This window comes from Mastigoproctus giganteus, chromosome 10 (assembly GCF_048544385.1).
Source record: "Mastigoproctus giganteus isolate SK-2022 chromosome 10, ASM4854438v1, whole genome shotgun sequence".
Classification (NCBI taxonomy): Eukaryota; Metazoa; Arthropoda; class Arachnida; order Uropygi; family Thelyphonidae; genus Mastigoproctus; species Mastigoproctus giganteus.
Window position 1 is genome coordinate 42,322,100 of NC_143584.1, and position 24,518 is coordinate 42,346,617.

The 24,518-nt window shown below is 39.2% G+C and overlaps 1 protein-coding gene across 1 annotated transcript in view; it reads left to right on the forward strand.

Annotated features, from left to right (window-relative positions):
• Nucleotides 1-24,518, forward strand: part of Zir (dedicator of cytokinesis) — an 869,757-nt gene that overhangs the window by 336,276 nt on the left and 508,963 nt on the right. The window contains 1 exon segment of the mRNA XM_090382918.1: nucleotides 12,733-12,915. Coding sequence (XP_090239044.1) covers nucleotides 12,733-12,915 — 183 coding nt within the window.

Below are 24,518 nucleotides of genomic sequence, written 5' to 3' on the forward strand. Positions count from 1 at the left end.
GGTTAATCTACAGACACAAGGTAATATTTACTTTCGAAATTGCACTATCTCTATTCAAAATAAACCACGGAGCTTGACTAGGTCTATAAGCTACTTATAGAAATAATTTAATCTAACAATTAAGTCAATAAAGTGGCTAAGTATAATTTAAAACTTTTTGTTCGCGGGAGCTGCAAAACCTGTTCAACACGTAGATTTGATACCCTTACCAATACTTTTTTTTGGTAGTTGTTGGCATCGGCTTCTGTGGCCATAATGCACCTCCCAAGGTTTTTGCAGTACTTTGATCCAAGCCCGAGGCAGGATTCAAACCCACGACCTTTGGGTTGCCAGGCAGGCAGGCACTTTACCCACCCGGCTAGCCCGGTCGGCTCTTACCAATACTAAGTAATAACCCTCAAAATCTCTATCTAAATTCAAATTAAACTGAAGTATTGTTACTAGGAATATAAAGCAACTCTAAAAAATAAATTAATGTGCCAATTTAAGTCAATAAAAAAGAAAAACTTGTCTATTTGCTGGAGCCTGTAAAAACTTCGCCTGCTCACATGTACTCTCGCACCCCAATGAGATATGAAATTATTCTATAATCAAGTCACAAAGGAGGTTAGGCAAGATAAGGCAGATTATGAGAAGCCTCTAGAAAAGAATTCATAGAAAAACAACAAAGTATTCTATGCATATAGTCACAGTAGAAGTAACAGGTTGAATTAAATTGGATTAACAATCCTGTTCAGTTTGCTCACAAATTCTTAATTTTTCTAGTGGGGATATAGAGGTGATTATCTTTCTTGTATAAGGCAATGGTCAGGCCACACCTTCAGTATTTATATACAGGTCTGAAGACTTCATTTTAGGAAGATTGTTGTTGTTTGTTATTTGGTTTTTAGGAGCATTAGCAACTAAGGCCATATTGCTTCGTTTTTAGGAAGGATGGAGAGCTGCTGAAACGAGTACAGAGAAAGGCAACAAGATTATGAATGGAACAAAGTGTTGCTTTTACAAAGAAAGGCTTAAGTTTTGAAATTTACAATGTCTGGGGACTAGGTACCTGCGAGGTGATCTGATTGAGGTGTATAAGGGCTTGAATGGTTTGAGCAAGCTCAATGCCAATGGAATCCTTCCTCTCACCCAGATTAATCGCCTAAGGGGACATGCCCTCGAAGGAATTAAAATAGGAGGCAAATCAAATTCTCAGCTGCCCAACTCAATGCCAGAGCTCACTCTTATGCACCAGGCAACACAATGGCAACCTTCAGGGCAGAATGCGCTGGTCCCACAGGAGCTAGTTATTGTTGCTGACTCAGTTGGCAGGGAAACAGGAAATATATTGTACAAAATAGATAGGTGGAATAGGCCCAGGGTATGGCTAAAGTTGATGACATTGTGGAGAAGATATCATCTTTTAAGGTTACAAAAGATGATAGTTTTGTACATGTTGGCGCTAATGACATTAAGTGTTGGAGATCTGCAGATTTACTAAGCAAGTAGTCAACGTTGAAAAAAGTCGCGATTTAAGGTTAAATTTGAAAGTGTCTGCAATCCTGTCCAGACACGATAGGAGGGAGTATACGGTGAGAGCCTTGTCAATCAGTTCATCCCTGGAAAGATTGTGCAGAGGTCATGGGATACATTTTTTCTCACCATGGTCTGTGCTTGTTAACAGGAGAGATTGTTTCTACAGGAATGGGTTACACTTAAATTGAAGGGATGCAAGAATATTTGCTGAATCTATCGAGGCAATGTTAGGTGGGTCGGTAAACTGCTAGCTTGGGGAGATTCACAGACTAATAGATTAACAGTAGCCGCAGGCAGAGGTGGAAATGATTCTTGCACTGCTTTTATGGGAATGACCAGCAGAAGCCCTGAAAGCCAATTGTGGGGGATTTCCGGGACTGCTGGGAGTCATGAAACAAGTAAATACAAGGACTGTGTTAGAGTAACTAAGAGTAAGAACAGGTGCATGTATACTTGCATGTACACCAATGCTTGGAGTATATTAATAAATTTGATCAATTTAAAATTCTGCTTAAGAAATCCAAGGCATATATTGTTGGGATATCAGAGACATAAAAGGGATGCAGTCTTGGAACTTGGGGAGTACAATGTGTAGAGAAAGGATAGGAAGGTTATGCTGTTAGTTAGGAAATACATAAACCCTAAGGAAGTGCATCCAGTTGACATAGATGGACAGTGCAATGTCGAGTCAGTTTGGTGTGACATAAGCACTGGGAAAGCAAAAATAAGCATAGGAGGTTGTTATAGGTCTTATGACTCTGATGAGTACAGTGAACAATTATACAGAGAATTAGAGTGGGCCAGTAAATCAGTGTGTCTTATAATGGAGGATTTTAACTTCCCAGATATAGACGGGAAATTGTGGGTTGTTCATTTGCACACTAGAAAGGTTTTGTGGATTTATTGGATGATCGTTTTCTGCAGCAGCATGTTAGAGAGGCAACAAGAGGGCGTAACACTCTTGATCTGATTATCAGCAGTGATTATTCATGTATTAAGAATTTACAGATGAAGGAACCACTAGGTGGCAGTGATCACAGTATACTGATATGGGATTTAATTAAAAATGTAACTACCATCAGAGGTAAAGGGAAGCGTTTTGCTTTCATAAAGGTGATTCAGGGTTCTCACAGATTTTTTAGGTTCTATACAGTGGGACCAACTGATGATGTTACCACCAGCAAATTCTAAATGGGAAGCATTCAAGAAAGTGATTTTGGAAGCTACTAGGCTTTTTGTTCCAGCTAAGCAATACTGCTCTCGGTTCAGACCCAAAATGGATGTCAGATGAACTAATGAGACTCGTGGCAGAGAATAAAAATACATGGGATGCACATATATTGCCATGCGACACAGAAGCCTATGGTAGATATAAGCTAGTCTGTAATCAAGTCACAAAGGCACTTAGGTATGTTCAGGCAGATTATGAAAAATCTTTGGCATAGGATGCAGAGAAAAACAGCAAAGACTTCTTTACTTATATAAACTCAAAAAGGAAGGGGATGAATCATATTGGTCCACTTGATATCAATGGTTTGACTGTAGATGATCATTCACATATAGCTGCCAAACTAAATGAGTATTTTGCATCTACATTCACACATGAGAAGTTATTCAAGGAGTAGAGTGCCAGATGTTTATCAAACTCTATCAGGGAGTTAAATGAATTTGTAATAACTGAGAGTAAAGTAGAGGAGAAATTTTTAAAGTTAAACATAAGAAAAGCATCTGGGGTAGATGGAATCTATCCAATTATATTAATGCAGAATGGAAAAGGAAGTAGCCATAATTATGAGTCCATCCTTGAACTCAGCAGAAGTTCCCACTGACTGGGAACGTGCAAATGTATCTCCAATTCACAAAGGGTGACACGATTAATTACAGACCTATTACTTTTACTTCTGTTCCAGGGAAAATAATGGAGTTACTAGTTAAAGAATCACTGCAGGATCATCAAGACAATGCAATAGCAGTAATAATTCAGACACAGCATGGGTTTTTCAAGAGAAAGTTTTGTCTGACCAATTTGATGGGATACTGTGATGTGGTCACAGAGGAACTGGATGCAAAATATAATTTTGATATATACCTGGATTTCAGGAAAGCTTTTGATACTGTTGCACATGGAAGACTATTGTACAAATTAAAGCAGTATGGCATTAAGGGAAATTTTCTACAATGGATAAAAGGATGGTTGAGTGGGAAATGATGGAGAGTGATAATCCATGGATACTGCTCTGTGTGGACTAATGTTATTAGTGGTGTCCCTCATGGTTCAGTGTTGGGCCCATTGTTGTTTTGTATATTTATCAGTGATATTGATGAAGGTATATCAGGCTTAATGTAAAAGTTTGCAGATGATACAAATGTTGGCAGGGTTGTTAATAACAATAATGAAAGTATGCTGCTGCAACAGGATCTGGAAATGTTGTGTAGATTGACTGAGAAGTGGCAACTGAAGTTTAACATTGACAAATGCAAAGTACTGCCTATGTGTAGCAGTAATCCTAGAGAAATGTACCAACTAGGTGGTGTTACACTCAGGGCAGTGGAAAATGAAAGAGACCTGGGAGTAATTGTGCAGTCAGATATGAATTTTTCTGAGCAGTACATATAGGCTGTCAGAGTAGGTCATGGGGTCTTGTCAACGATATACAGGAATTTTGCGAGCAGCGATAAGGAGGTGATTATCCTCTTTATAAGGCATTGGGCAGGCCACAACTTGAGTACTATGTACAAGTCTGAAAGCCTCATTTTAGGATGGACGTAACGTTGCTAGAAGGAGTACAGAGAAGGGCACCAAGACTAGTGAAGGGAACAAAGGGGCACTCTTATGAAGAAAGGCTTAAGTTCTGCAAATATCAGCTCGTTGAGACTAGGCACCTGCGTTGCTATCTGATTGAGGTGTATAAGGCTTTGAATGGATTGAGTAGGCTCAATTCTGATGGTATTTATCCTCTTGTTCAGATTACAACCCTGAGGGGCATAGATTCAAACTGAGGAAAGATAGTTGTAGAATGGATGTGCGGAAGTTTGACTTTAGCCAGTGGGTGGTTGATTGCTATTACAAATTTCCATCTGTTGTAGAAGTGGACAGCTGAAATAAATTGAAGGCGAACTAGACAAACATTTGGAGTGAATGGATGAGTGAAATGGGAAGGGTTTTTTTTTTTTTTTTTGCTGATGGTGTGTAAGCTTGCTTTCTTGCATCATACGCTTCTACTAATGCTAATGCAAATTCAATAGATATTTTGCCCCTACATTCACACATGAGTAATTCTTTAGGGAAGAAGATGCCAGAAGTTTATCAAACTCTAATGGGCAATTAAATGACTTTGTAATAACTGAAAGGAAAGTGGAAGAGAAATAGGAATACCAGTAGTAATAGTATTTGCCCTATAGTGCTGGGAAGCTACATGCTTTTGTTACATTGGCACAAAAAAAATACAAGGAGATAAGAAAATGCAAATTATATTAGATTGTGGTTCGAGCCCGTGACCACGAAATACGGAGGATGCGGAAAGGTCACGGAATGACCACCGCATATCCCCAGAGCAATATGGCCTTAGTTTCTAATGCTCCTAAAAAAAAACCAAATAACAATAATAATAACAGCAAATTATATGCTTCAATCCTCACTTGGTAACTATCCAGTTGACCTTTGCATTTATTCAAACTGCCAGCCTCAACTAACTGCAAGGGAATATTTTTACAGCAGTCAATGACTTGCTGCCTAAAAGCAAACTTCCTCCAATCCTATCTAAACTTCAAGCCCTGTCATTTGAATTTATTTTATTTTATTTATTTTTTTTATGTTAACCCTAAACACGAGAGGTATTAGAACCTATAGTACTTAGTACCGTGCTTGGGTTGGAGGTTGAGAAGATGAAAGAAGATATTTGTTGACATTGGTCTTGAACTTCTGTAGACTGTAATTTTCAGGAAATACATACGAAGGAAGGTTGTTCCAGAAGACAGCAGTTGAATGAATAAACGAGGAAGATGAAAAGTTGGTCCTGTGAGTTTGAAGTTGGACAGTAAATGGATGTTGGCTGGTGGTGGCACGTGTTCGGACTGTTTTGAAAGAGAGAACGGGAATTATAGAAGCCAATTCAGAAGAACAGTGCCCATGGAAGTATTTGTAGAAGAGGCATGCAGCAGAAACAGCACGTCTATGAGACAGCGAGTGGAGAGACATCTGTTAGAGATGAATCATTAATTAACCTAACTGCCCTCTTCTGAATGGAATCAAGAAGCCTGAGAGAGGTTTAGGGGGCACCACCCCAGATGTGGGAACAATATTCCAAAGCAGGGCGGATTTGCGATTTATACAGAGTGAGCACCTGTTTGGAAGAAAAGTAACGCTGGGAGCGAAAGAGAAAACCAAGTTTTTTAGATGCAGAGGAAGCAATATTTGTAATGTGCTTGTGCCAAGAGAGATTAGAAGTCAGAGTAATCCCCAAAAGAGATATATCATTTTGCCTAGAAATCGGAATGTCACTAAAGATAAGCATAGGAGCAGAAGGATCCTTTTTGCGAGATATAAGAGAAGACTGAGTTTTAGAAGGGTTGAAATCAACTAAGTTGCCTTTGCCCCACTGGAGAATTACCTGAAGATCGGCATTTAAGGAATTGGTAGCAGATTTTCGAGAATTTGAAGCTGATTGAAGAGGGCAAGGTTTCTCAAAATGGAAAATGGAATGCAATATGCTATCATCGGCAAAACTATGGATAGGATTTCCAGTCAATGGAAGAAGGTCATTAATACAAGAGGAAAAGAGTGGGGGAAAGAACTGAACCTTGTGGGACACCGACATTAGTGGAGAAGTTAGAAGACAGTTATGATCCCTATTTCTGAAATTCCTTTTAACAGTGAGGATTTGTTACCTCTCGAATATCTGTCTGTGTGTGTGGTTGCTCTCTACCTACTTATTTAGGCTTTCCCATTTATTCACACTCTTTTCGCCTTTGCGAGCTTTAGAGGTATGGCTGTAACAGAACTAGTTAGTCTAGGCATAACTCGTACTTTTTTTCTAAGTGTAGTTAAGTCGATTTTGGTTCTTTTTCCTTTGGTTAGTTATCTCATTACAATCATCATATTTGCCTATCTAGTTCTGCTCTCGTCTAGTGGTTTTCTATAGGACAAAGCCTTGTATACCCTAAAACTGAAGAGAGAATGCTATTTTTTCTCTCCATCTTGCAGTTTGGGCTTTAGCGATGTGATTATCAGGTAATTAGGTAATTTAATTACTTGACACCGCAGTTATCTCCTAATCATGCTTTAAAATTTAGTTCTATTACTTTTGTGGTTGAATGTGTGGTTTTGGCATTAAAAGAGGAAACCTGAATGACACAGAAACATAACAGGGTTTAATATAACAAGAGAGAATTTTACATACTTCACTCAAAAGATATCCTAAGTCATTTCGCTAATTAGATATTTCATTAATAAGGTATTTCATCAAAATATTCCATTAAACATGTTAATCGAAACAAGTCCAGCATTTATAAGATTAAGCTTTTTAATTTTAAGGTTTTTCATCTTCAGTTCTGTAGTTAACTTTCAATAGGTTCAGGTTTAGAAATTAGAAAGGAAACATTTTAATGGTACCATGATTACTATCATTTTTTCACTTCATATTCATATCATTTTAACTTACCAGCTCTAAAGATCACACTGAGTCGATCAGTCAATGGCTCTCCTCGGTCGGCTCGGCAGAACAACGGTCAGCTTCTGGCTGCGCTCTTGGGTCCTTCCTTTAGTGTCTTCTTCGTTCCTCCCCATCCGTCTCTGTCCGCCGTTTGACTCTCCTCCGTCCGACCCCCTTCTCCTTGCGAGGGTCTGCTTTTTATGTCCCAAGCCTGCCCACACTGTTTATACAAAACTTCTTTCTCATTGGTAGGAGCCGAGTCTTAAGATGCCTGATGTTTTCCCATGATGAGTCATGGAAAGGCACTGGATTCAAAGAGGTATCTCACGCCACCTCTCGAATATTCCAGCGACACGTGGAGCCACTCTACCATCTCCCTTTTCCTTAATTTGCATCTTAAGTGAACGCGTCCATCCGGTGTTTACAAAAATCTTCCACTTTACACTTGTAAGTGGCTAACTGATATAGCTATTGCTGGCTAACAACTGTAGGCCTCTTTAACACGTGTTTATTACAGTTATAGCGACTAATTTTGTGATTATATTTAGAAAAAATATACGCTTTTACTTGAGGATTTTCACTCTGCCTTGAACTTTTCATTTGGTACTTAAAGTAATATTATATCAAAACTTTTGAGAGGGATCTAGCTAGGACGGGTACAGAAAATTAAGTCGTTGATTTTACTGTAAGCTTGAAACATAGGAAAGGGCTGGATTAGCGCTATAACAGATTCCACCTTCATTCATTTTACTAATCCCTCTCTTTTTTCAGGGCCTTGTAAAGCTCAATCAGGTTACCTCTGAGATGCCTTGTGACCAAGCTTTGTAGCCCACATAATAAGAGTCTTTCCTCATGGCCGTTCTTCTGCCGATCTCACCATTCGAGTTGTCATTCTTTGGTTAGGTTAGAAGCACAATGTCTTTTTTCAGATAAGGTCTCCGTATTTGAACACAGTATTCCAAATGCGGTCTTACAATTGCCTTATACAATGGGATTATGACCTCCCTATCTCTACAGCATAACATTTGATAAATCATTGATAGGACACCATGGGCTTTCCTGGCTGCTGTTTACACTGTTCAGAAAACTTCATATATGTCCATATTATAACTCCCAGATCCCTTTCCTTTTCCACTGTTTAAAATTCAGCTGCACCAAGTGTATACATTATATGTGGGTTGCAATTCTCCAAGTGTAAGAACTTCCATTTAGCAGCATTAAAACATAACTGCCACTTCTCTAACCATATTTGAAAAGTGTTCACTTCATCCTGAAGGAGTGCTGCTTGGCACTGATCATGACTCTGCCAGTCTTTACCTCATCTACAAATTTTGACATCATGCCTTGTATCCCTTTGTCAATGTTATTTATGAAAATGAGAAACAACAGTGGTCTAAGAACCAATCCTTGACAGACACCGCTCCTGACTTTACACCAATCTGAAGAATATCCATCAACCTCAAACAATTAGCCACGCACCAACTTGGCAGTGCACATCTCCATTCTAACTGCCATTCAATATGTCTAACTGAAGAAGGCTGTCTACTCAGCCGAAAGCTCTTTTGAATACTAACCGTTCTCTATATGTATATTCTAGTATTAACCGCTCTGAGGAATTATAATTTTTCATTCCAATAATATCCATTAATCACAATCCTCTGCCTTCTGCCCTGCAGCCACCTAGCAATCAATTTTAGTGTCTTACCAGTAATCTCAACCTGTTCAGTCTTATACAGTAACCTCTCATGAGGATCCAAGCCAACTACTTTGCTGTAATCCAAATAAACTATGTTGAAATCAATCCCTAAATCCAGCTCACTAGTAAATGTGTCAAAATAGCCTACTAATTTAAGTTAAGCAAGGTTTTTCATGCTTAACTAACTTAGATATGCTCACTGAATTATGACCACCTACCTAATACTTCGTAGGTCCTCCTTTTGCCCTCAGTACAGTAGGTATCTGATGTGGCATTGCTTCATCAAGATGTCCAATGCGTTCGTGAGGAATGGTCAAGCAAGCTGTGTATAATGTGCCCAGCAATGCAGGTATGGAGGTGATTGGTGTATCCAGATGCCTGATATGCCTTTCCATAGTGTCCCACAAGTGCTCTATGGGATTGATATTGGGGGGGGGGGAGTTTGGAGGCCAGTCGATATGCTGGAAGTCAGAACTGTGTTCCTCAAACCATTCCTGCACAACAAGTGCCCGATGGCTCAGCTCAATGTCACCTTGGAAGACACCATCGGCATTCGGGAAAAACCGTAACATAGCAGGGTGTACACGGTCAGCAAGTAGTTGACTTTAGCTGAGACCACAGATACGTTGTTCCACATGTAGCAGGGGTCCAATTTCCTGCCAGTGAAACATGGCCCACACCATACAACCACCTACACCGGCCTGCACTTTTGATACCATGAGTGATGGATCAAGAGCTTCATGTTGTTGAAGCCAAATCCGTACATGACCATCCACGGTGTGAAGTAAATAATGTGACTCATTCGACCAGCACACCTTCTTCCAGTCTTCTAATGTCCATCTTGCACGCTCTTTGCACTAGGCGAGTCTTTTATGCCGATGAACCTTGGTTAGGAGAGTATGCCATTGGGGGTCTGCTGGTATAGCCAATATGTGCGATGCATGGTCATGCCAGATATTGTTCTGGGTTGGCCCATGTTTTATTACATAGTCAACTCTTCAACAGTGCTGCACCTGTTCGCCTGTACGAGTCGTCAGACCTGGTGCTAATCTCTAACATCAAACTTTTGCTGACCTTCACAGTTTTGCCGTAGTGTCGTTATTTGACCATTTTGATGCCAGTCCCAGTACACTTTAACTACGGCGGCTCTTGAACTGTTCAGCTATTTGGGAAATCGAGGCACCAGCTCGTCAAATACCCACAATCTGTCCTTTTTCAAAGTCTGATAAATCCTTCCTTTTATCCATCACGCTCGGAATTTTACTATCTACTGAACCACTGACATTTTAACTATGCTACGTAGGTCGACTTACTGTGCACTCTCGTACCTCATGTGGTCAACGGGTCGCATTCACGTTTCATAGGGGTGGTCATAATTCAGTGATCACTCAATGTATATACGGAATGTTACTTATTCCATCTGTTGTTTTAGGAGTAAGTAGTTTGAATAAATTGAAGAAATAGAACAAATTCTTGGATGGTATGGCTTGGTGAAATGTATAGTGTTTTTATTTGGCTGGTGCTGTATTATAAGCTTGTTTTCTTGCATCATTAGGCACTGCTAATGTTACTGCTACTACTAAAACATAATTATATTAATAAAGGAATCTTTTTGCTAATTTAAAAGCATAATAAGGTTATTATCAGCATTCTTGCATTAAGAATTGAATAATGCTTAATTCATTTCTGTTTTGTGTGCTCTTCTTTTTTACATATCTAATTGTTTTATGAAAAAAATATTTAAGTTTTTGAGCTATAAGTTTTAGAGCTGGAAGAGGAATTAGAAAATGTGAATTGGAATATCATTGGTTTGGCTGAAACAAGAAGAAACATTGAATCACTTATAAGTTTATCAAGTGGAAATCTGATGTACACCAATGGAAACAGTGAAAGGAGTGAAGGTGGAGTTGGGTTTCTGGTCTATAAATATTTTAAAAACAACATTTTGGAATTCAAAAGTACATCACCAAGGGTGTCAAGACTAATACTCAAGATTTCTAAGAGATACAAGCTAAAGATTATAATGATTTATGCACCAACATTGAGCCATGATGATGAAGAGGTTGAAGAAATGTACACCGAAATTGAGAGTCTTCTAGATGAGCAGAAAACCCACTACACTATTATTATGGGGGACTTCAATGCTAAGGTTGGAAAAAGACAAAACAGCGCAGAAAGGGGAACTATAGCAAATTTTGGAATTCGTGAAAGAAATGAAAGAGGTGAAAGACTTGTGGAATTTGCAGAACCTCAAGGACTGTCAGAAATGAACACTTTTTTGAAAATGTGCAATCATTAGGAGATAAAGGAAAGGAGATAAATCAGAAATTGGAAATTATAGACCAATTAGCTTGTTATCCCACATCTACAAGTTGTTCACAAGGGTCATTACTAACAGATTAGAAAGAATACTTGATGAGAATCAACCGAAAGAGCAAGCTGGCTTTAGGACAGGATTATCAACTATGGATCACCTTCACGTAATACCACAGCTAATGGAGAAAGCAAATGAATATAAAACCATTATGCCTGGCATTTGTGGATTATGAAAAGGCATTTGACTCCATACAGCATAAGGCAATGTTTCGGGCACTGGAAAGACAAGGCATAGTATACCCCATAATATACCCCATATATTATGATTTTGAAGAAAATATATGAGAGTGCTACCTCTTTTGTTAGACTAGACAAAGACAGTAGGAAATTTAAAATTGAGAAAGGAGTTCGACAAGGAGACACAATATCTCCGAAACTGTTTGCTGCTGCCCTTGAGGAAACTTTCAGACTGGTCGCAGAAAGGAGTTAATGTGAACAGAAAGTACCTAAACCATTTACGATTTGCAGATGACATTGTGGTCATAAGCCACGATCCCAAAGAATTAGAGGAAAATCTTAATCAGTTATGCACAGTTAGTAAGGATTTTGGACCAAAGATGAATATGGCTAAAACAAAAGTAATGATGAACAAGTATGCCATAGAAAGGGAAATAATGATTAAAGGAGCAGTAATTGAAAAGGTGGAGTCATGTACTTATCTGGGACAAGTTATTTGCTATAATAATGATAAATGGCTGGAAGTCAAGAGAAGAATAAATTTTGGATGGATAGCATTCAGGAAATATAGTCACATACTGAAGAGCAATATCCCAGTTTGTCTGAAACGTAAAATAATGAACCAATGTATACTCCCCACCATGACTTATGGAAGTGAAACTTGGGCACTCACCAAAAGAATGGAAGAGAAGCTGAGAACTACACAGCGAAGAATGGAATGAATTATATTGGGAATCAGACTGTTAGATAAGAAGAGAAACACATGGATTAGGCAGCAAACTCAAGTAAAGGACATTCTTATCAAAACTAAAGAACTAAAATGGTCTTGGACAGAACACATAGCTCGAAGACATGATGACAGATGGACTAAGAAAATAACAGAATGGTATCCGAGAGGAGCTAGAAGAAAACCTGGAAGACAAAGGCGGAGATGAACAGATGAAATTCATGAGTTTGTGGGTAGTAAATGGATGGCCAGTGCTCAAAACAGAAGGAACTGGAAAGTTGCTGGAGATGCTTTCATCCTGCAGTGGATTGAAAATGGCTGATGATGATGAAGTTTTTTTTTTTTACCTCAAAAAATATTTCAATTTATAGTTAAATTATTATTATTATTTTTTTTTTTTGTCTTTCTTACATCATTTTTATTGCATTTTGAATATGAAGCAATTTCTTGCATAATTATGTGATTAAGGAGATAGTTTTGAAATGTGAAAATTGCACTTAATAATAACTTAAATTACAAACATCCTTTTTGATGTTTTAATATAAAAATAATGCTTATCCATTTTTTTAATTATTTTTAATTAAAAGAACCTTTTGGATGTTCAGAATGATCAACATGGAAGAAATAGCCTACTTGCAACTTACATTCAGTATCAGTGTACCTTGCCTCATGCAGATGCTTCATGGAGTGCTGCTGCTAGTGGACAGTTATCTATGGGTTGTGGAACTGGCTATGGAACTTTAGGAAGACCAGTTTCTATGCCCATTCAGGTAATACACTTTGTCCTTTAGATTGACATTCCAGTTTTAATCTGATGTGGAAAAGAAGTTCTCTGCTACTTTTAAACACTAGATTTTTTTTTAGGAAAATGTCATGTGAAGTGCAAAAAATGCTTCTATTACCCAGTAAAATACTGGTTATAGAAATTATCTCTCTATTTTCCTGTATGGTATGAAACCTAATTGTAGGATGTGTTTCTGTTTTCATATGTTGAAATGGCAATTTTCCTACTTGTAGAATGGTAAACCCAGAATCAGTCTGGGGAAAAAACCACAAATTATCTTTCTGCCAGAGAATGACTCATTTGGTCCCAAAAGTAATGGTTGTTAGTAGTTGCTCTGATCAGTATATGATATTTGCAACATTCATTAATGTAAAAGATTTGACTGTTACATAGTCAGGTTCGGGGAAAACCAAATATTAGAATAAAAACTCCCATTAATATTTTTCAAAATATTTTTCCTTGACCTGTGAGATTACTCATAATGAAACAGTCTTTAAATGCATACGAACTGATTTCTACCAATTCCTTTTCTTATGTCTTTTAATATTCTTTATATGATAAAATTGTGATGCTTTTAGCATATACAGGGTGTCTCAAAAATATTGGTACAAACGTTTAGGGGAGGTAGGTAACATCTAAAGGAATGTGAATCGCATAGGAACCCATAACCGGAAACATCACCGTCAGTCAGTACACGGCGCTGTTCATCACTTCGCGAGAGGGAAAATTTCTGGTTTACTCATTCAAGCAGTAGTCGCTGCACGAAGAGCATGCATCGGTATACGAACTGTGAGCTGGCAGACATGCACCTAGTGTATGGATTAGCAGAGGGCCCTCACGGTGTGCGCCACCCCATGTGGCACAAAATCAGTTCGCAATAAATGTGTGGGCAGGTATGGTCGGTGACTGCTTAGTCGGCCCATACCTGTTACCATCCTGCATGAACTCCGCTAAATATCGGATCATTCTTGAACAAGTTCTACCAGGGTTACTTGACGATGTTCCAGCAAATGTGAGACGCAGCATTTGATTTCAACATGACGGGGGGCGCCTGCCCATTATGGAAGGTGTGTTCGTGACCATTTGAACAGGCATTTTGGGTGTCGATGGATTGGCCGTGGTGGACCCGTTGCCTGGCCTCCCACGCTCACCTGATTTATCGAGCCTTGATTTCTTTCTGTGGAGGCTCCTCAAATCTATCGTGTATGAATTGCCTGTGGAGACAGAAATGGATCTCGTGGCGAGACTCGTCTGTGCTGCTGCTACTGTCAAAGAAACTCCAGGTGTGTTCGTCCGTGTCTGCCAATCCATGCTGCATCGGTGTCACTCATGCATCATGTCTCATGGTGGAACCTTCGCGCATCTGTTGTAACATCATTAAATGCATCCTTCTCGTACTCCATTTGTTAATATTATGTCAAATAAATGTTTACCACTAATTAATGTCTTGTGTCACTTCTGCTTCTTGTGCCTCTGCTGCTACTTTCCCCTTGACGTTTCCGGTTATGGGTTCCTATGCGATTCACATTCCTTTAGATGTTACCTGCCTCCCCTAAACATTTGCACCAATATTTTTGAGACACCCTGTATATGGTGTAGTCCTGGGGAGATAAATCAGGGGTAAATCCTTTGTGCATAATACACCTTATTCGCTATCTTACCTTGTGAAACAAATTCCTTGTGAATGAGATTGTTGCTATTGAAAAAAGTGCTGAACATCACTTTGGTGTCTGATTTTCTAAAAGAAAGATTTTGTCTTGCAGTGTGTCAGTCATCGTTCTGTGCTTTGTCACTTTGTTCGTGGGTCAAAGTGACCCACAAACAAACACCACTGGAACACCATGACTCATTGCCAGTTGTTCATGTTTAGAAAGGAAGGATCAGCTTTAATGAGCTCTTTAAGTGCTTTGAACCTGATTAGCTGTTGTTTGTCAGACAAACAGTATGGAAGATTTAGCACAGGTCTTCTGTTTGCCTAAATCTTCTGTAAGAATTGCTTTTATTGTTTCTCTGTTGATGTGAAATTATTCAACAATCAGGCATCAGTGGGTGAACTTTATAGACCATTTCTGGAACTCTAAACATTATTGGACATCAACCATGCTTGTGATCTTTCAGATCTTAATGGCCATACGAATTTGCAAACGAGATTGAGCATCATTCCTTTTACCACTTTCGAGGTTTCTCTTCCACTTTTCCTCAACTTTTAATAAAATTTAATGTTTGATCATGTCCCATCACTTGAAACAACAATAGCTTGAACAGCACATTTGTACGTGAATAACTTACGATACGCAAATGACCTTCTAGAGGGAAGCAGTCATGTAGGTGTTACCTGCCACAGCATGAGCATGTTGTATTGTGGTCCTTTGTGATTCTACATGCATGCATGCAGCAGGTTTACCTAACTCGTAACTTAATATTTTCTAACCATGTAACTATGATAATGCACTAAATACTTTATTTTGTGTATACTAACTGCATATTGTCTTTTACATATTTTTTTTATTCTAAAGTGCAAAGGAATTTTTGTCTGAAGCATATTCAGTGATGTGTGTGTACGTGCTTGCATGTGTGTGTGTGTGTGTGTGTCTGCGTGCGTGCATGCGTGTGTGTGAGAGCTAATAATCTGGTAACATCACTTCAGAACAGCAGAGAGCAAAGAGAGTTAGAAAGTACCTATGTGAAAAAATGTAAATGTATAAAAATGTGTACAGCTGAAAAAATGTATACTTCATTAAACCAATGGGTAATCTCTTGTATAAAGAGGGACTAATTGATGTGCACAAATTGTTGATTTAATTCCCCACAACCAAGATTTTTGTTGCCATCTGTATGAAACATTATAATAATGGGTAAAAAGAACAAAAAAACAAATAAGAACCTTTATTATTATTATTATTAGCCATATGGTGCAAGGAAGCCGAGGCTTATGCTGCACCAGGAAAAAAAAAAAGTTCCCGAGTTACACTGAGAGAAAGTCAAAAGTAGTAGGGAATCACCAAGAAAGAGAAGAATAATGATATCCAGCTCGGGACCCTGGGTGTGACAAGCCCATACTCACCAGATGTGAGCCCCGGGGTTAATAATCTTTATAATATTCATTTTTGCTGTTTGCATGATAACTTATAGCCCGTCGAATTTTAAATAGGGATTTAAAATTGGGAGCTTCAGCAGTGTGGACAGAGTAAATGAATACAGTCGAATCTCGTTAATACAAAGTTCAAGGGACCTAAATTTTGACATTTTGTAATAAAGAGGTTTGTAGTAATGAGGTCCCACAAAAGTATCAAAATTTTACTGTTTTGTTTTTATTTGGTACATACTACATATCTAAGAATAATAATAAATAATAGTAATATCAAAAAATAATTTAATTTAAATTAATAAAATAAAATAATAAAAATAAAATATAATAAAAACAAAAGCCTTGCCAAACAATACAGTAATAGGAATTGCACATTTTTTAAAGATTTTATTTCATTTGTAAGGTAAACTAAGAGAATAGCAATTAACTGAAATGAAAATATTGTAGAGTATATATTTTGATATATACAATATTTTGGTATCACAGTAAAAAGAATTACAATCATAATATAAAATGAGACTTGCAAACCATTAACGTTTTAATAGATTAATCTAATTTAAATAAAGAATCCAATATTCTTTGCCAGTTTTTGTCTTATATCTCCTATTTAACTATATTTTTCTCCTATATCTCCTATTTAATTATATTTTTCTCCTATATGTCCTATTTTAACTACAGCACAGACATTAAATGGAATAGTTGTTTCTTTATCAATGTTACTGCAGGCCAACACATTATCTATTGTGCTCAATGCTTTTTTGGGCATCTTTTTTGGATGTCAGTGTGTGTGTGTGTGTGCGTGCGCGCACGCGTGCGTGTGTGTGTGTGTGCGCGCGCGTGCGTGCGTGTGTGTGCGCTTCTTCAATTTCACTGTTGCTGGTAACAAAAACATCATGGTTTTGGTTAGTGCTTAGCAGCTCTACTGGTGTTGGAATTGCTGTGGTAGCAACTTTATTATCCACCTTCACAAACTCTTCAAATTCGCCAACAAAATCCTTATATTTCTTCAAATTCCTCAATGTTGCCATCATATTCATGTGGTAGACCATGTTTTTCAATGATATTCTCTCCAGAGCCAGTCTTTCCGAAGCAGTTGATTATTACACTTGAGGCAATTCTGTCCCAAGCAATTACAAGATTATGGATAGCATCCAAGACATTCCAATTTGGCTGTATATAGAAATAGAAATGTTACCCATTTCTATGTTGCGGAACAAGTACTTTATCAGGTGGGCTCTATATGCTCTCTTGAGGTTATTTAAATAATGCTAGAGAGAAAGTTTCTGCAGACTTCAAGAGCTGCTGGGAGTAATCATGGAACAAGTAAATACATGGGCTGTATGAGGGTAACTAAGAGTAAGAACAAGTGCGTCTATACTAATGCTAGAAGTGTAGTAAATACAACTAATGAATACAATCTGTACAGAAAGGACAGACAGGGTAGGAAGGGGGAAGGGAGAAGGGGTTATGCTGTTAGTTAAGAAACACATAAAATCTAAGGAAGTGCATCCAGTTGACACGGGTGGACAGTGCAACGTTGAGTCTGTTTGATGTGAGATAAACACTAGGAAAGGGAAAATGAGAGTAGGAGTATGTTATAGGCCTAGCGACTCTGATGAGTCCAATGAACATTTGTGCAGAGAAATAGAATGGGCCAGTAAATTAGAATATCTTGTAATGGGGGATTTTAACTTTCCAGATATTGACTGGAACTTGTGGGTTGGTCACCACATGCTAGCAAGACTTTTGTGGATTTATTGGAGGATTGTTTTCTAGAGCAACATGTTTGAGGGGCAACTGGGTGTGTGTGGGGGAGTAATACCCTTGATCTGATTATCAGCAGTGATTATTCGTGCATTAAGAATTTACAGATAAAGGAACCACTAGGTGACAGTGATCACAGTCTACCGATGTGGTGGTTGTTGTTATTTTGGTTTTTAGGTTGTTATTATTAGCAACTAAGGCCATATTGCTCTGGGGATATGTGGTGGTCATTCCCTGACCTTTCCGCATCCTCCGTATTTGATGGTCATGGGCTCGAACCCCGGTCTAATCAAGAAGCGTTTGCTATGCACTGCTGCTCCCGCCCACCTGTCTGCGGAGGCGCCCTACTGATGTGGGATTTACTTAAAGATGTGACTACCATCAAGGGTAAAGGGAAGGGTTTTTGTTTTTGTAAAGGCGACTTCAGTGGTCACAGACAGTTTTTAAATTCTATACAGTGGGATCAACTGATGATGTCACCAATGCTGAATTCTAAATGAGAAGCCTTCAGGAACTTAGAAAAGAAAAGTTAGAAAACTAAGAAATACTGTTCAAGGTTCAGGCCGAAATGGATGTCAGATGAATAAATGAGGTTTGTGGCAGAGAAGAAAAATGCATGGGATGCATATAAATTATCAGACGACAGGAAGCCTATGGCAGATATAAGCTAGTCTGTAATCAAGTCACAAAAGAGGTTAGGCAGATGAATGCAGATTACTAGAAATCTATCGCAAAGGACGCAAATAAACACATCAAAGAGTTCTTTACTTATGTAAACTCCCAGAACGATGGGGTGACTGAGATTGGTCCACATTAGCATTATTATTGTTATTATTATTAGCCATATGGTGGAAGGAAGCCTGAGTCTTATGCTGCACCAAAAAAAAAAAAAAAAAAAAAAATTTCCCTCATTACCCTGAGAGAGAGAGAGAAAAGAAAGAGAGAGAGAGAGAGTCAGTAGTAAAAGGGAATCACCAAGAAGGAGAAGAGTGATGGTATCTAGCTCAGAACCATGGGTTTACCAAGCCCATACTCACCAGATGTGGCCCCTGAGGCAATTACTTAGCAATAGCATTAGTAGAGCATGCGATGCAAGAAAGCAAGCTTATGCAGCATCATCCAAAAAAAAAAAAAAAAAAAAAAACCTCCCATTTCACGCCTCTATTCGTTCCAAATGTCCATCCAGCTCAGCCTTAAATTTATTTAGGCTTTCAACTTCCACAACAAAAGATGGAAGTCGGTTCCACCAATCAACTACCCTGACTAAATGCAAATTTCCGCACATCTATTCTACAACTTTCTTTCCTCAAATTTGAAACTATGACCACTCAGGTTCTTAATGTGAGGAAGAGGAAGAATCTCATCAGCATTCATCTTGCTCAACCCATTCAAGGCCTTATACACCTCAGTCAGATTACCTCGCAGGTGCTTACTCTCCAGGTGCTTCAATTTGCAGAACTTAAGCCTTTCTTGGTAAGAGCAACCCTTTGTTCCCCTCACCAGTCTTGTTGCCCTTCTTTGTACTCTTTCTAGCAACTCTACATCCTTCCTAAAATGAGGCCTCCAGACCTGCATTCAGTACTCTAGGTGCGGCCTGACCATTGCCTTGTATAACTGGATAATCACCTCCCTGTCCCTGCTAGAAAAAATTCCTATGTATCATTGACAATGATCCATGATCTGCCCTGGCAGTGCGTCTCCACTGCTCAGCTAACTTCATATTTGACTGCACAATTACCCCCCCCAGATCTTTTTCGCTTTCTACTTTCCTGAGTTTAGTACCACACAGATGGTACGTTTCTCCTCAGTTATTGCTGCCCATATGCAGTACTTTGCATTTGTCAATGTTAAACTTCAGTTGCCACTTCTCAGCCCATTTGCCCAACTTATCTAGATCCAGTTTTAGTAGCATACTGTCTTTATTGTTGTCAACAACCATGCCAACCTTTGTATCATCTGAAAACTTGGACATTAAACCTGATATACCTTCATCAATATCTTTGATAAATATACAAAACAACAATGGGCCCAACACTTAACCCTGGGGAACTCCACTAATAATATTTGTCCAAGAAGAGCAGTGTCCACTGATTACCACTCTCTGTCGTCTACCACCAAATGTGGAGGATACGGAAAGGTCATGGAATGACCACCGCATATCCCCGGAGCAATTTTGTCTTAGTTGCTAATGCTAAAAACCAAATAACAAACAAACAACTCTTGTCGTCTCCCACTCAACTATCCCTTTATCCATTATAGCAACTTACCATTAATGCCATACCTGTACAATTTATACAGCAGTCTTCCAAGCTTTCCTGAAATCTATATATGATATCAAAATTATTTTTGACATTCAGTTCCTTTGTGACCACATCATAGTATCCAATCAAATTGGTCAGACAAGATCTCCCATTAGCAAACCCATGCTGTGTTTTTTTTTTTTTTTTTTTTTTATGAGAACCCCAAACACGAGAGGTATTAGAACCTATAGTACTTAGTACCGTGCTTGGGTTGGAGGTTGAGAAGACGAAAGAAGATATTTGTTGATATTGGACTTGAACTTCTGTATATTGTAATTTTCAGGAAATACGTATGAAGGAAGGTTGTTCCAGAAAACGGCAGTTGAATGAATAAATGAGGAAGATGAAAAGTTGGTTCTGTGGGTTTGAAGTTGGACAGTAAATGGATGTTGGCTGGTGGCGGCACGTGTTCGGACTGTTTTGAAAGAGAGAGCGGGAATTATAGAAGCCAATTCAGAGGAACAGTGCCCATGGAAGTATCTGTAGAAGAGGCATGCAGCAGAAACAGTGCGTCTATGAGACAGCGAGTGGAGAGACTCTGTTAGAGATGAATCATTAATTAACCTAACTGCCCTCTTCTGAATGGAATCAAGAAGCCTGAGAGAGGTTTTGGGGGCACCACCCCAGATGTGGGAATAATATTCCATGGCAGGGCGGATTTGCGATTTATGAAGAGTGAGCAGCTGTTTGGAGAAAAGTAACGCCGAGAGCGAAAGAGAAAACCAAGTTTTTTAGATGCAGAGGAAGCAATATTTGTAATGTGCTTGTGCCAAGAGAGATTAGAAGTCAGGGTAATCCCCAAAAGAGATATATCATTTTGCCTAGAAATCGGAGTGTCACTAAAGATAAGCATAGGAGCAGAAGAATCCTTTTTGCGAGATATAAGACAAGATTGAGTTTTAGAAGGATTGAAATCAACTAAATTGCCTTTGCCCCACTGGAGAATTACCTGAAGATCGGCATTTAAGGAATTGGCAGCAGATTTTCGAGAACTTGAAGCTGATTGAGCTGGACAAGGTTTCTCAAAATGGAAAGTTGAATGCAATGTGCTATCATCGGCAAAACTATGGATAGGATTTCCAGTCAATGGAAGAAGGTCATTGATATACAAGAGGAAAAGAGTGGGGGAAAGAACTGAACCTTGGGGGACACCGGCATTAGTGGAGAAGTTAGAAGACAGAGAGCCATCTACCATCACCCTCAGTAAGCGATCAGAGAGAAAACTGGATAACCAATTACTAAAAACAGTTGGCAAACCATAAGATGGAAGCTTGTTTAAAAGACCTTTATGCCAAACACGATCAAAAATCAAAAGCCTTTGAGATGTCAAGAGCAACTACTTGTGTTTCACCGAACCTTTCCATTGAATTAGTCCATAAATGGGTAACATAAGCCAGAATATCACCAGTGGATCGACACTGACGGAATCCATACTGGCGATCGTTGATCAGACGGAAGGTTTCTAGGTAGTTTAAGAGTTGGCGGTTAATTGATTTCTCCATTACTTTAGAAAGAGTAGAAGTAATTGCAATGGGACAATAATTGGATGGAAGGGATTTGTCACCCTTTTTAGGAACTGGCTGGATATGAGCAAATTTCGAAGCAGAAGGAAAAACACCTTTGGAATAAGAAAGTGAAAAAAGGCGGCAAAGAATAGGAGTAAGTTCAGGAGCACAGGTTTTGAGAACAAGTGGAGAAATACCATCAGGACCTGGAGCTTTCTTAGCATCAAGATTCATCAAAATCCTTCTGATATCCTTTTGACGGAAGACCACAGGAGGCATTGAATGGAGCGTGTTAGGAATGGTGGGAGGTGTTTTACCAAGATCATTAATACATGAGCTCAAAGAAAAATGGGATGCTAGCAGGTCAGCTTTATCCTTGGCTGAAGTGACAACAGAACCATCTGGTTTGGACAGAGGTGGGAGCAGAGATGGGCAAAAGTTGCGGCCAATAGCTTTGGCAAGAGACCAGAATGCTCGGCTACCATTAGGGCAAGAAGCAAGTTTTCTACTCTTAGCCTGTTCAAACTCTAGTTTGGACTGATTAATAACTGCTTTACAATTGTTGCGAGCTTTGGTGTAGGCAGAAAATGAAACTGAAGAATTAGAAACAAGCCAATTACGATATGCAACATTCTTCTCTTGGACAGCCTTAGCACATTTATTGGAAAACCAAGGGTTAGATAAAGGACGAGGTTTTAAAGTGGAGTGTGGGATAAAGGATTCCATTCCTGCAAGAATAATTTCACTGACACTATCTGAGCAAACGTTGACATCAGAAGTTTTGAAACAGTAATCAGACCAAAGAAAAGAAGAAAAGAAGTCTCGCAGGCCATCCCATTTTCCATTCTTGTAATGCCAAACAATACGAGGTTGGGAATAGCCATGAGATAAAGGTTCCATTGGAGAAGAGACAATCACCAAGTTGTGATCTGAAGTGCCTAAAGGACCTCTCACTTCAACCTTGTACTTAGAAGGGTTGTTTGTGAGAAAAAGATCAAGCGTATTGGCTGTATGATTAGGATTGTCCGGTATTCTTGTAGGTAAATGAACAATCTGTGCTAGGTCATTAGTAATTGCAAAAGCCTCAGCATCTCGACCTGCTGGGTCGGTGTGACTAGAAAACGGAAGCCAGCTGGAGTTGTGAACGTTAAAATCACCAAGGAAAATTACCTCACTGTTAGGAAAGTTGGACGGAGAAAGTCAAGTTGCAAAGAGAGGAAGTCAAAGAGCTCCAAGTGATTAGTGGAGTTGGGAGAACGGTAGAGACAACAGATGAATTTTACACAATGAGGTAGAGAGATTTTAAGCCAGAGAAGATCAAAGAGAGGAGATTCCAAATTGCCAAGTCTCTGACAGGGAATATCAGAACGGACATATGCACAAGTACCACCTTTGAGGCGAAAGGAATCATACAGCAAATAATTTGGACATCTGAGATGAGCAGTAGTTGAATCAACTTATAACTGAGATTCAGTCAGAAAAAGTACATGGGGTTTGGAAGACTACAAGTAGAAATGGACATCGTTGAGATTAGAATTGAGACCACGTATATTTGTGAAATGAATTAGGAAGTCCTTGGGAGGTTTAGATCTTTTCGCAGATAAGCTTGCTCTATTATTTTGACAATTCATGGTGTATTCAATAGTAAGAAAAAGTGGGTGGAACATGCTGTATGAAGTAATGAAATTTTTGGATATGGCGTACATGTGGTAAGAATATACCCAGATCCTTGACATAACGTGGCCTCGACAATGCTCCCCGCATACACACTACTCGGACTCCCTCCAGTCACTATCTGGCAGAGTAGAGGTAGCAAGATTATACACTAGCTGATCCGGAAGCTTCCTAGAGAGTTACCAATAGGTTCAGTCCGGTGTACTAACTAGCGGCCGGCCTGCGAACACCGTTTTAGAGCTGTACCCTCGAAATGTAAGGAATATTGGATCTCGCCACGACATTCATCATAACCTCAAAAATCATCAATCATACTGCATGATGGAAGAGATAGGGAAGGGTTGGCCGGAACTTAGCTCTAGAGACTAAACATGGGTTCCAACACTTCAAGCCTCCAATAAGCAAAGTGGTGGTATTTCACCGGTTGATGAGAGTCATCTACCACCTAGTACTGCCTGGTAACATAGAGGGGCGGCATTCCTCCATGTGGTGTGGGCCCCACACCTCGACCCCTGCTTACGTTGGTTCACACCTGGGTGGTTACCTACCATGTACTTGTGCATGAAGGTTATACCCAGTATTACTAACAGTCCCACTATCGTGAAGGTGCAAGCAGAGGATTTGGCTGTCATAGACTGTCCGGACTTCGCCGAAATTGGGTCCACTTTGACTTGAGTGTCACCCGAATATCAGTTCCATCAGCGTTTTAGACTCCCAGGTAGCAAGAACAGATTGTCTGGCATATCTGAGAGAATGTCTGTGACAACTTCAAGGACCAAAGTGTCTTAACTATTACTGCAGTCTTGTCTAGATAATCCTGCAACACTTCTTTAACCAGTGACTCCCTTATTTTCCCCGGAACACAAGTTAAACTAACAGGTCTATAGTTACTTGTGTCACCTTTTGAACCCCTTTTGTGAATTGGTGATACATTTGTACCCCTCCAGTCTATGGGGACCTCCCCTGAGTTCAAGGAAGCTCTCATAATTATGGCTAATGGTTTGCTTACTTCCTTTGCTGCCTCCTTTAATATAACTGGATAGATCCCGTCCACCCCATGTGTCTTCCTTATTTTTAACTTCAACAATTTTTCCTCCATTTTGCTCTCAGTTTTAACAAAATCACTTAGCTCTCTGTTAGAGTTTGATTATATACCAACTGTGTGGTACTACACTCAGGTAAATGGAGAATGAAAAAGACCTGGAGTAATTGTGCAGTCAGGTATGAAGTTCTCTGAGCAGTGCAGATGGGCACCAGA